An 11,745-nucleotide genomic window follows, 5' to 3' on the forward strand; every position below is an offset into this window, starting at 1 on the left:
GTCTTCATATGACTTTTACTTGAGGGCATGGTTTACTAGCAGTGCTTTGCATTTGATCTTTGCTCTGAGGCCATTTCTTAATTGGAGAACCTTTTGCTGACTGGAAAGACAGTCCCTATCTCTTCTGGATTGTGCTAAAAACCCAAACACTTCCTTCCTTAGTCCCTTTCTCTGCTCTTGTATTTTATCATAAGCGGCTAGGAGAAGCCAGTGGCATTTTCATCCTTCTAACTGGATACCTCAGCCAGGTCCACAAATCCATTAGATGTCCTTTTTGTCTTCCTTGTCGCCACAGGCTATGGTCCTGCCAAACTTGTCACCACTACATAATACAGGTCACCTCTTACAGCATCTACTAATAACTTCCTCATTGTCCTTCCTGCCTTCACTAATGGCCTCCTTGAGGACGTTTAGACTCTGCTTGATGCCTGGTCCCCAAATCAGTTGTAACCAAATCCAAGTTGTTTGCCTGACGTGCAGCCAAGCTGATCATTTGAGACATCGAGTACGTAGCAAGGAAAAGGTTTATTTGAGAGGCAGCCAAATGAGGAGACAGGATGGTAAGTCTCCAATCCCCCTTTTCTAAGGGGAGAGAACAAGTTTGTTTACAATCACAGGAATTGATATTATAAATATCTTAATGAAAAGGGCCGGGAAACTTACGAGCATTCAGGAAAACAGGTGGCGCATGTGCATGTGCACTAAGCAAACATATTCGTAACAAACATACTATGTTCACTTTGGGGCGGACACTTAATATCCAAAGAAGGCAATTCTGCCCCCCCCCCCATTAAGCGTTAAGCAGTTATCTTGGGACAAGGAGGAGGGTCTATGGGCTTGCCTTGCCAGCCGGTTTATACTGGGTGGGCTCCTTGTCTCCTGCAAGGAAGGCACCCCCTGCTTTGTTTCTGGGCTGGAACCATATCTGTTGACCAGGTTTCTGTAAGGACAGCTAGTGGACTTGTCAGTAAGTTCTGTAAAGACACAGTAGCTGATTAGGGAGAAACTGTTCTCTGAAAAACAGGCTTTACATTTCTGGTGTGTTTCAATCTCGTGAACTCTGGGGGGCATGGTTTCACGATGTCACAGGTTTTAGGTTTGCTTACAGTAGTGGCTATTTCTAGGTACCGATTTCTACACTAGTTTGTTGCCATACAAACATTAGCCCAAAACTTAGTGGCTTCAAATAACACTATTTTTCTTGATCGTGTAGTTTGGAGGGATGGTTCTTCTGCTTCATGTTATTGGCTGCGACTCCCGTAGGTCCACAATGGCTTCACTCTCCTGGGGGGCATTTGGTGTTGGCCACTAGCTGAGAGCTCAGCTGGGGCTGAAGGCCAGGAGACTCTGTTCTCTCCATGTGCTGCCAGTCCTCCTAAGGCCGGGTGCAGAATCCCTGCAATGTCACTTCTACCACATCCTATTGGTCAAAGCAGTTGCAGGACGGCCCAGACCCAGGGGAAATGGGCTTCATCTCAGAGGTGAAGAGTGGCACCTACAGAAAGGGATGGCTGGGGACCACATCTGAAGACAGCTACCACAGGACCATCAAATGAGACCCCACAGATAAAAGTTTATAGTGCGGCATATAACTCATACTCCAAAGCTGCTATTCTGATTGTTGTTACTATGACTGTGGTATCATAACCGCACAGCATTCCAAGGGTCGAAATAGCTGGGAGGGGGTAGGGGGTGGTTAGAAGAAGGCTGGGTATTGAAAGTCTGGACTTTTGGGTTCTTGTCCTGGTTTGGTCACCAAAAGTGCGTGGTCAAGGCCCTGCAGCTCTGGGAAGCCCAGTTTCTCCATGTTTTGCGATGATAACTGAAACTGCTGCCAGGCAGTGCTGGGCAGATGGTGAGGGACTGTTACTCTGAGGATGGTCATGACCCATACCTACCTTGCCTCAGGCTTGTTGGCCCATGGGGATCTGACATCCAGATCACTCATGTTCCTCGCAATCAATGGGAACCTTCTAGAGAGGAGGCACTTGGCTCTCCCTGGAGCCTGAAATTGGGCCAGACCATCTACCTCTGCAAGATGCTGGGGAAAGTGCCTGGAAGGAAGCAGGAATGAAGACTGCCTGACTACGGGTGCAGAAAGCAACCCAAGTTGGGGTTGGGGGTAGGAGAGTATAGTCAGGAAGGGCTCATCTTAAGCTTCTCGAGGACACTTGAGAGCAGTCCCCCACCTCCCCGCCAGCCTTAGGACTTAACAGAGTTCCTGGAGGTTTCCATGCTCCTACTCCAACTCACCTCTTCATATGCTCTTCCCCTTGTCCAGAGCACATCTCTTCCTCCTTGTTAGCTCCTTAGTTATGTTATTTTTTTTTCTATAAAATATAAATGTCCTGTAGGACAGGCATCTGTGATTATTTCCTTCACTTATATGAACCCAGGCTTATATACCAGTACCTGATACAGGTCAGAGGCTCAATAATTATTTGTTGATTGAATAAATCAACTCCTGATATTACTTTAGGCCTCAGCTTCAGTATTACTTCCTTTGGAAGATAACCAGCTAGCCCTGGTTAAGAATCCTCCAACCATGCTTCTCCTTTACTCCTAGTACCGAGGCCCAGACCTCTTGGTGGCTGCACCTCTTGTTGATGGAGAGGCGGCTGTGGAGGCTGAGCAGGTGGGGCTCAGGGACTCAGAAACGAGGATCTAATAGTTGGAGAGGATGCAGCCTCAGTCCTGCCTGGGGCCTCAAGCTGGTAGGGTGGAAGGAAGGTGCACCACGTACAGAGGCATGGAATCTCCCTGGGGTCCCCTGGTGGCACCTGGATGACCTCCCAAGGCTGGCAGGGACCGTGGCGATTCCGGAGCCAAGCTCAGAGTCACTGCCCAAGTGGGTCAGGATGGAAAGGTGTGGAGCCCCTGGGCCAGCCCTCATTGGACATGCATTCAGGGAGCCTTGAGACGGAGGTGGGGAGGATCGTGGAGGGAGTGGGGAGTGGGGAGAGACAGAGACCAGCCAGAGCCAGATATATGGGACTGGAACACTACATTCAAGAGTCTGGGCTTCATTCTGAGGGCAGTGGGGACCTGCTGAAAGGTCAGATTTCGGTCTTTTAAAGACTTCTGGCTGCCATGTTGTGTGGGTTGGAAGGGGAGAAGAACAGCTCTCCAGGCAAGATAGTGGTGGCCGGGATGTGGGTGGTGACTGCAGAGAAAGAGGAAAGAGTTGGATTAGAGGGGTACTAAGGAGATAGAAAAGGAAAGCATTAGTGTTGAGGGTCAGGGTGCAGGCATGGGGAGACCATGGAACTGGGTGATGATCTTGCCAGGGGACAAAGAGGAGGCTCAGGTGGAGAGAACGTGGGATGGTGAGTTCAACAGGAAAGTCTGTTGCATTAGAGGAGTCTCCAGGATGGCCAAGTGGGGATGCTGTGTAGGAACCAGGGCAAGTGGTTCTGAAGCTGGGGGGTGAGGTCAACCATCCCAACAGTCATCAGGACTCGAAAGTGTGGTTGGACGGTTTTAACCAGGAAGGTCATTAACCGTGGTGGAAACTGAAGGCCAGAGACTGATGTCATTGCCTGGGCGGTGTGTGCAGAGAGGTGAGAGAAGGGCCTCAAGGCACTTGAACGTTCAAGGGCAAGGTTGCCTGGGTGAGGGAAATAAGCCGGGGAGCAGGACGGCCTGGGAGCAGCTGAGAATCCAGAACAAGGCCAAACAAAGCAGAACAAGGCTGTGGAAGGCCCAAGACTCAGGGCTCAGGAATGGGGAGGGACAGAGGGTCACAGAGAGCCAAGGAGGCTTGGGTGAGGGCAAGAAGCTGAGAACTTCCTAGAGATTCTAGGAAGAAGTGAGGGAAGGTAGCAGATCCTCCTATGACAGCTTGGGGAGATAGGTGGGAAGCAGCAGGGCCTGGAGGATGGGGGGTCAGCATGGGGGTTGAGTAGGGCTGGGGCAGAGGGAGAGGAGAAGAGGGTCAGTGAGAAGGGAGTTAACTGCACAGGAGAGCTCAGGCCATACAGGGGGCCAGGGAAGCCTTTCCAGCCCTGGGATTGAAGCTCTGCGGTGTCTGAGGATGAGGACAGTGCGGTGGGGGACCCGAGAAAGCGAGTAGAGGGTATCCTTTTACCTGCTACAGGGCTTTCGAGTAGGCTGTCCCAGGTGTGCCTATGGGGGGGGGGGGAAGGATGGGCAAGAGGTGGGTGTCAGGGATCTGATCCCCCCTTGTTTGATGGGTAGCAGTGGCAGGGGATGGGGTGGGGTCCAGACTGACACAGGGTGCCCCCCTGAGGGGGCTGTGGGAGCTTTTGGCAGTTGCTACTGTGGTCCATGCTGGTAGTGGGGAGGGGACAAAGGGAAGCTGTGCCGAGAAAATGGGGTGTATGTGTGAGGGAGGGAGGTTAAAACCACACACACATGCACACACTGCCTTCCAGAAGACCCCGCGACCTCCTTTGGGTCCCTTCAGAACCAGTCAGAGGAATAAGTCCCAGACGACCTCAGACTGGCAGGCATGACTCAGATGCCAGGCACCATGAGCGTGGTCAGCACTGCTGGGCCAGGAGATGATGGCACTATGTGGGGATGGGCCCCGCAGGTGTCCGGGCTGAGACGGCCAGAACCCCCCCAGTCCTTGGTTCATCTCGCTGGGCTGCTGGTGCTCAGCGGTCGGGGGACATGGGCTCATTCCGAGAACCGAAGCATTACAGCACAGAAAGCGGATCCCCCAGTTTATTGGGAAAACAGGAGACAAAAGACCAGAGAGGCGGGAGAGGCATCCAGCAGCGCCCCTTCGGGGGAAGGAAGGCCCTTCTCCGTGGGAGGAGCCAGAGGCCAACACAGAGGAAGGGGAGGGTCCAGTCCCAGGCAGCAGCCGCTTCCAGTAGGACAAGAGGAGCCGAGGAGGGGCTGATGGGAATGAGCCGCGTATGGTGTATTCTCAGAACACGAGGGCAAGAGCTACCGAGGCACCGCTGTTCTCAGCTGGAGGTGGGGACGGTGGCGCGTCTGGCAGGCAGAAGGGGCTTCTCTGGCTCTCTCTTGGGGCTGCCTAACACCTCCCCAGGCCGCAGGAACCCCCTCCACAGGTGGTGTTGAGCGGGCCGCAAGGGGCGCACATGCCCGTGCTCACCGCCAGGTTCCCACTGCAGGGGGCGCTGCACGCACTGCCGGTCACAGGCCGGGAGCCGGACACGCAGAGATCCCCGCAGACGACCCCGCCGCGGGAGCTGCTGACACCTGTAGAAACAAGGGCAGGGTCAGGAGGGCTGGCTGCTGGCCGCCCCATTCGGGCTCCTTCCTTGGGCCTCCCTGCCCCGCGTAAGCCTCTGGGAAAGGACACAAAGGGCCTTCAGCTGTAGTTCTGAAGGCATGAAGGAACCATCGCCTGAAAGCCAGGAACCCTGGGTTTTCAGGCTAGACCTTGGGCAAGCCCCTTCCTCTTTCGCTGCCTCAGCCTGACAGCCCAGGGTCCTTCCTGGAGAGATCTGTTATTCTTTCTCCTCTTCTAACCCCCTTTATGCTGTCCAGTTGTTCCCGAGAGCTAAACTCAGTCTCTCCTGCTGCATGACCAACCTACTCCCATTTACTGGAGGAATTACTGCCCCCACCCCGCCCCACTCCACACACACAGTGTTTCTATACACTCATAGCCAGAAAATTCTTGTTGCCCCACATAAAATTTTGCTTTTTAGGGCTCAAGATACTTACAGACATTCACAGCTCCAACACCTTCACACAGCCTGAGTGGGGAAAAAGGTAAGAAAGGGGAAGAGATAAGAAGTCAGAATGAGATTCTCAGATTTCCTCTATGCTGGAATGGATCATCTCAGGTGTATTTCTGGCCTATATTTATGCCTTTGTATAACTTTAAAAAGTACCTGTCTGGCAATTGCAGCAATGCCAGGCCACCCTATTTGGCAAGCAGAGTATGGACTGGATTTCACCTCTTATTTGCTCCTCAGGTGGCTGCCTTTGTGCAGTGTCCAGCCTGAACAGCCATACGTGGCATACTTGGATAGGTTCAGCTTTAGGAAGGGGAAGGTTCTTTTGGGTAGTCACATGAGGCCAGGTCACAGTTTGGTTAGCAACTCTATCTTTGGGCAAGGTGACCTCCTAGAAACCAGGCAGGGAGTGTATCTTGCAAGCCTTGGGGATGGAATGACTTGAGGATGTTCTAAACTGAGAGAATGGGTGTCCAGGTTCTATCCTAGCAAGGACCTGGGTTCTCTGCAACTCTAGACCTCACAGTGACACTGACCTTCATTTTTTTCCTCTGTATACTAAGTCCAAGTTCCAGTCTTTTGAGATCTGGGATTCCAAGATCCCAGAGTCTAGCTTGGGGTCAGTTCTGAGGACTGACTAGGATATGGAAGAATCAAAAGTGGGCAAATCTATGCAAGTATAATTCCTAGGGCAGCAGGGTTGGGCCCCCACCTCTGTTCTTCGCCTTCCAGCAGCCGCCTGTAGGTGGCGATCTCGATGTCCAGGCCCAGCTTGGAGTTCATCACCTCCTGGTACTCCTTGACCAGGCAGGCCATGTCCTGCTTGGCCTTCTGCAGGGCAGCCTCCAACTCTGCCAACTTGCAGCGGGCATCGCTCAGAGCCGTCTCGCCCTGCTGTTCCGACTGGGTCACTGCGGCCTCCAGCTTGGTGTTCTGGGGACCCAGAGGAGAACAAGGTGGGTTATGGCCCAGGTCTCTCTGTCCGTTTCCTGTCTCAGCCCTCCCCCAGCTGGGAACACCCCAAGAGCAGGCCTCTCCCTATCATCAGCTGAGTCTCTCCCAGGGACCACCACCAGGGACGCTGGTCGTGCAGATGGCCTGGAGCATGAATGGTGAGATCCACTGGGGACACACACTGCCTGTATGACCTGGGGAGGCTCCAGGCGACCCTTACCTGGCACTTGGCATTCTCAACCTCGGCCGTCAGCCTCTGGATCATGCGGTTGAGCTCGTTGATCTCCTCCTTGGTGCGGCGCAGGGTCTCCCCGTGCCGGATCACCGTGGCCTTCATCTCCTCACACTGGGGGGAAGCAGAGATACTCCTGAGACTCAGGACACGTTATCCCACTGCTTCCCACAACTTGCACATCTGCTATCCTGTCCTGACAGCTGCCTGTCCTTCCCCTGTCCATCCCATCTAGACAAAGATCAGAGCTCTTTTAGCCTCCCTCCTGCTGGGATTCTGGGAAGAGGGAGCTGAGCTCCTCACCTTGCTGCGGTACCAGGACTCGGCCTCAGCCCGGCTGCGGCTGGCGATGTCGTCGTACTGAGCCTTGATCTCGGCCACAATGCAGTCCATGTTCAGGTCCCGGCTGTTGTCCATCTTGACGATGACCGAGGTGTCTGAGATGTGGGCGTGGAGAACACGGATCTCCTGTGAGAGCAGGGGAAGAAGAAACAGCACATTATCTGGGCTTTTCCTCACATTCCCATGCTGATGCCTATAATCTCTTTAGCCCATTTGGAGCTGAAGTCTCAGGTGTGGAGCAGGGAATTCTCTGATGAAATTGTGTGACTTTATGTACAGATAAGAAATTCCTTCTAGAGGAAGATCACAAGCACTTTTCAAATGCTTGCTTCTGGGATATTTAGGCCCAGGTGAGCCTAGGCTGTGTCCCCCCACCAGCTCGCTGTGGGTGCATCCTGGGGGCCCAGAACCTGCATCAGGTCCATTTCACATTCTCCGGACCAGACACCAGGAAGGAAGTCTGTTGGCTGCCAGAGAAAGCGGTTTGAGGCTATGTGATGCTTTGTGTGGGCTTCGCTCCCAAGCTACAGCTGTCCCGGGGATTGCATTCTCTTGGCTTTTTTCGGTTCTCCATTCCTCTGCCTCCCTTCTTCCCTCTCCTTGCTCTCCTGCAATCCTCCATCCTCGAGCCTGGGTCCCCATGTCAGCAGGCCTCTGGGGGCCTGGGCAGGGGGTTGGGGATGCCCACCAGGGTCGCGAGCCCCCTCACCTCCTCATATAGGCGTCGCAGGAAGTCAATCTCCTCAGTCAGGGCCTCCGCGTTGGCCTCCAGGTCTGACTTGCGGAGGTAGGCGCAGTCCACCTCCTGTGTGGGGTTCAAGGGTCTGTGAGGCCTGCCGTCCTCAGGACATTGTGAGAGCTTGGCTGGAGTGTGGTGGGGCAGTGAGGTCGGGGTGGCCAGGGACTCAGGGTGGGGCTGGGCCTCGGGCACTCACCTTCTTTAGAGCCACAAACTCGTTCTCTGCTGTGGCCCGAAGTGCGACCTCTTCTTCATACCTGAAGTAGGTGGGAAGGACAAGATTGTGCCTGAGCCTCTCTCAACTTGGCTGTGAAGCATGCATGCAAATGAGCTTGACCCTCTCCCTGCTCGTCCCCTTGCATCCAAAAGAAATGGAGCAGGACCAAATCAGGCTGCCTGTCCAGGCCTACTGAGATACCCGGGAATGCTGAAGTACCCACTCTCACATTACCCCTGAGCTTCTCAGTGCCGATGGGAAGGCAGGATCTGGAAGTTCAGTGTGTGCATGTGTGTGTGCATAGGGTAGGGGAGTGGGAGGTGCTTGTATTTTGCATTCTGGTCTGCATTTTCCTTTCTTCTGCCCCTTGCCCCTTGCCCTTGGCTTTGCTATGGGTGGTGGGGTTCCCTCTCTGTCATTCCCTTTCTGGACTCAGCCAACAGGAGTTAAGTCTGCTGCTTCCTCCTGCTTCGTGCACAGGCCAGCTCAGAGCCAGAGCCGGGAGTATGGCGTCCTGGGAAGTTCATGGCCGAGTGTTATTGAAGGAGGCTGGCTACCCCTTGACATCAGCTTCCTATAGGATCCTGGGGGCACCCTCCACAATGTGGATCACACTTTAAAACTGATGGCCTGTGTCTGTGACTGGGCCATGCCTGCTTCCCAGTGGACTGGCAGCCCTCAAGGGACAGGCATGGCATCTACACTTTGGCTCTGGATTACTAGCCCTTCTTGGTCCCTGGCTAGTGCCCAGTAGGGCACTTAGAAACTGTGAGTTGAGTAAAGAAGTAAACTTGAGAAGAATGTCCAGGACTTTGAAGGCTAAAGTCAAAGGGACCAGGAGTGGTAATTTTTCTGGGAGCCCAAGAGAAGGGTGTGGTGCATGGAGAGAACATCATTCCCTTCACCTGCTGATGGGAAGGCAAGGTGGACTCTATCCCCCAGGGGCCAGGACCCACCCGCAGGTCCTTTCCCATCCCCAGGCAGAGGCCCAGCCACAGATCCAGACACGCCCCTGTCCTGGGAGCTTCCTTCAAGCACTTTCCTGAGCCAGCACCTTCTGACACTCACTTCTTCTTGTAGCCCTCCATCACCTCCTGCACGTGGTTGAGCTCCGAGGCCAGCCTCCCGCTGTCGGCCTCCACGCACTCGGCCTCCCGCCTCAGCGTCTCGATGTAGCCCTCGAACAGGGGCTCCAGGTTGCTCTCGCAGCACTTGCGGTTCTGGTAGAACTGCCACTTGGTCTCCAGCAGCTTGTTCTGCTGCTCCAGGAAGCGCACCTACCGCACAGAGGCAGAGCCTTAGAATCTCTTCCTACAGGATCAGAGGCAAGAGGTGGGGGCTGGGGGCAGGTGGGTGGTGGTGGTCCCAGCCCCAGGACCTGCAGGTCTTCAACTCTTGGACCTAGAGTCCTCCCTGGCGGGTGTTATGTCAAAACTATACCAGGGCTTAATCGGGTCTCCTGGAGGTCCTTCCTGAGCTCGCTATAGTCTTTTCTAGGCAATTGCTTGGTGCCACAGAAAGAGCTAAACTATGCTGAGTCCAGATTCTGCTGCTGCTTGTTAATAACATGTCATTGGGCACAGCGTGTCACTCCCTCGTGACGTGGGAGGTTAATGCTCGCCTCACGAAGAAGGCTCAATGAGCCCTGGCACGAAAGGGCGCCCGCGAGCTGGATAGCTACTGTACCAAGTCAAGTGTGATTGTCAGTGTGCAAATGAGCAAGCCAGCCATTTTAGAAAGGCAGAGTGCAAAAGGTGAAAAATGAAGTCTGTGCCAATTATTAAAACCTTACAACAACAATGCAATTAGAATAATAGTCACCTGGGATATTAGCAGGCATGCTCTGTGCTCTAGCCCTTTCATTTTATAGATGTGGAATTGAAGGCCTAGGGATGGTACCTGACTGCCTGAGAGCTCACAGTGGTAGAGCAAAGACTCAAACTCTGAGCCTCTGCCCCACGGGGGGCTCATCTCTCACTGTAATGATGAGAGACTATTGGGCCCCAGGAGAATTGCTCGCTCCTCTCCCTGCCACAAGGCCGGCCTGGCTGACCTGTGTCCTCATTCAGATCCCCTTGTCTAGAAACTTCACCACAACCCTGGTAAGTCCTTTCCTATGCTAGCCTTGGTGTTTCATGTTGTTAGGAGTTGCAGACTTTTTTTGGTCCTTCCTGGTGAGGTATCTCTCTAGTGTGACTTCTTTCAAGGCTGGCTCTGGAGAGAGAGAGAGCCCTTGCCAGACCCAGAGCCACTTCCTAGTTGAAGTCTTCTCACTTGTCTCCTCATGCTCTTGCCACTGAATCCAATGGGGAAGAGGGCTGAAGACATGAGCCAGAAACTGCCAAATGCAGAGGGCTTATGCTGTGTCCAGACCTTGTCTCCTCACAAGACCCAGAGAGTGGGGACTATAGCTATTGTTCATGCCTGGATCTTGAGGCCCAGACTTGGACCAAGCACTCTGGCTGCTGCTCAGCAACCAAGGAACCATCTGGCAGAGAAACAGCTCTGTGTGATCTGTGGCATTGTTCCAATGTTACACTCATGGGCCTGCCCTTGACATAGGGAGTACCACCTTCCCATGTCAGTATCTATTTGACTTCAAAGGCATTGAATACCCACATGGCAGCCCTGTGTTCATGAAGAGATGTTAGCTCTCCGCACAAAGGTTTCTGCCTCTACTTCCTGCTTCTGGGTTTTCCTTTTTATCTTCCCTATCAGATTGGCAGCTCCTTATCCTATTCTTGTTTCTGTCTCTGTCCTAGAGGTATGGCTGCTTCTCCTTTTGGAATGGACTAGGGGCTTCTGTGGGCAAATAAATGCCGGTCTCCGACTCCCTCCTCAGTGCCCAGCTTGAGTCCTGAACATGGAAGGAATTCAGGAAGGGTGTGATCAAGGGCACTACTCACCTTGTCAATGAAGGCAGCGAACCTGCTGTTGAGGCACTTGATCTGCTCCTTCTCCTCATGCTTCACACACTGAGCATTGGGGTCGATCTCCAGATTGAGGGGCGTGAGGAGGCTCTCGTTGACAGACACCGTGGTGATGCAGGGTGGGCTGGGTCCACATACACCTCCGGAGCGGTAGCCAAAGCTGCGGCCGCAGGAGCCAGCGCGGAAACCCCCACAGACACTGCGGCTGCCAAAGCCCCCAGTGAGACCACGGTAGCAGGAGACTCCGCGGTAGGGGGCGGCCGTGATGCAGCAGCGGCCAGGCCGGGGTCCACAGGCCGAGGCGCAGCTGAAGTTCCTGGGGCCGAATCCACAGCCCACGGTGCTGAAGCCACAGGTCATTTTGGAGATAGGAAGGTGTCTGGACAGTGGAGAAGCTGGCCGAGGACGGAGTCGGAAGCTTGTGCTCCCTGGGCTGTGGCAGGTCCTTTTATGCAGCAGGGGCAGCTGGCATTAAAAGGCACAGCAGAGTGACAATAGCTGCATTTTATTGGCTTGGCATCATCCCGGCCTCTTAAGAGCCAACCCAGCTTGCCTCTTCAGGGTAGCTGTGTCAACAATCTGCAGCCACAGGCCTGTTTCATCTTCAAAGCTATTAACAAGCTTCCTCATTGCCTCTCCCCTTCCCATTG

General features: G+C 53.9%; 1 protein-coding gene across 1 annotated transcript; it reads right to left on the reverse strand.

Moving 5' to 3' along the window:
- Positions 1 to 4,678: 4,678 nt before the first annotated feature.
- On the reverse strand, positions 4,679 to 11,512 carry LOC309869777 (keratin, type II microfibrillar, component 7C). The gene is made up of 9 exons (XM_082741403.1): positions 11,072 to 11,512; positions 9,234 to 9,442; positions 8,145 to 8,205; positions 7,919 to 8,014; positions 7,171 to 7,335; positions 6,856 to 6,981; positions 6,394 to 6,614; positions 5,668 to 5,699; positions 4,679 to 5,196 (listed from the first exon to the last, which is right to left on the reverse strand). Exons 1-9 carry the CDS (start codon positions 11,453 to 11,455, stop codon positions 5,009 to 5,011), a joined length of 1,482 nt encoding a protein of 493 aa, XP_082597529.1. The 5' UTR covers positions 11,456 to 11,512; the 3' UTR covers positions 4,679 to 5,008.
- Between the last annotated feature and the right edge of the window lie 233 nt (positions 11,513 to 11,745).

This window comes from Mustela nivalis (genome assembly GCF_964662115.1).
Source record: "Mustela nivalis genome assembly, chromosome: 7".
In the NCBI taxonomy this organism is placed as follows: Eukaryota; Metazoa; Chordata; class Mammalia; order Carnivora; family Mustelidae; genus Mustela; species Mustela nivalis.

Coding starts and splice junctions, on each gene's coding strand:
- LOC309869777 (XM_082741403.1), bottom strand. CDS start 11,455: ATGACCTGTGGCTTCAGCACCGTGGGCTGTGGATTCGGCCCCAGGAAC. Junction 8,206..9,233: donor ATGGAGGGCTACAAGAAGAA/GTGAGTGTCAGA, acceptor CACCTACTTCAG/GTATGAAGAAGAGGTCGCAC. Junction 8,015..8,144: donor AGTTTGTGGCTCTAAAGAAG/GTGAGTGCCCGA, acceptor AACCCCACACAG/GAGGTGGACTGCGCCTACCT.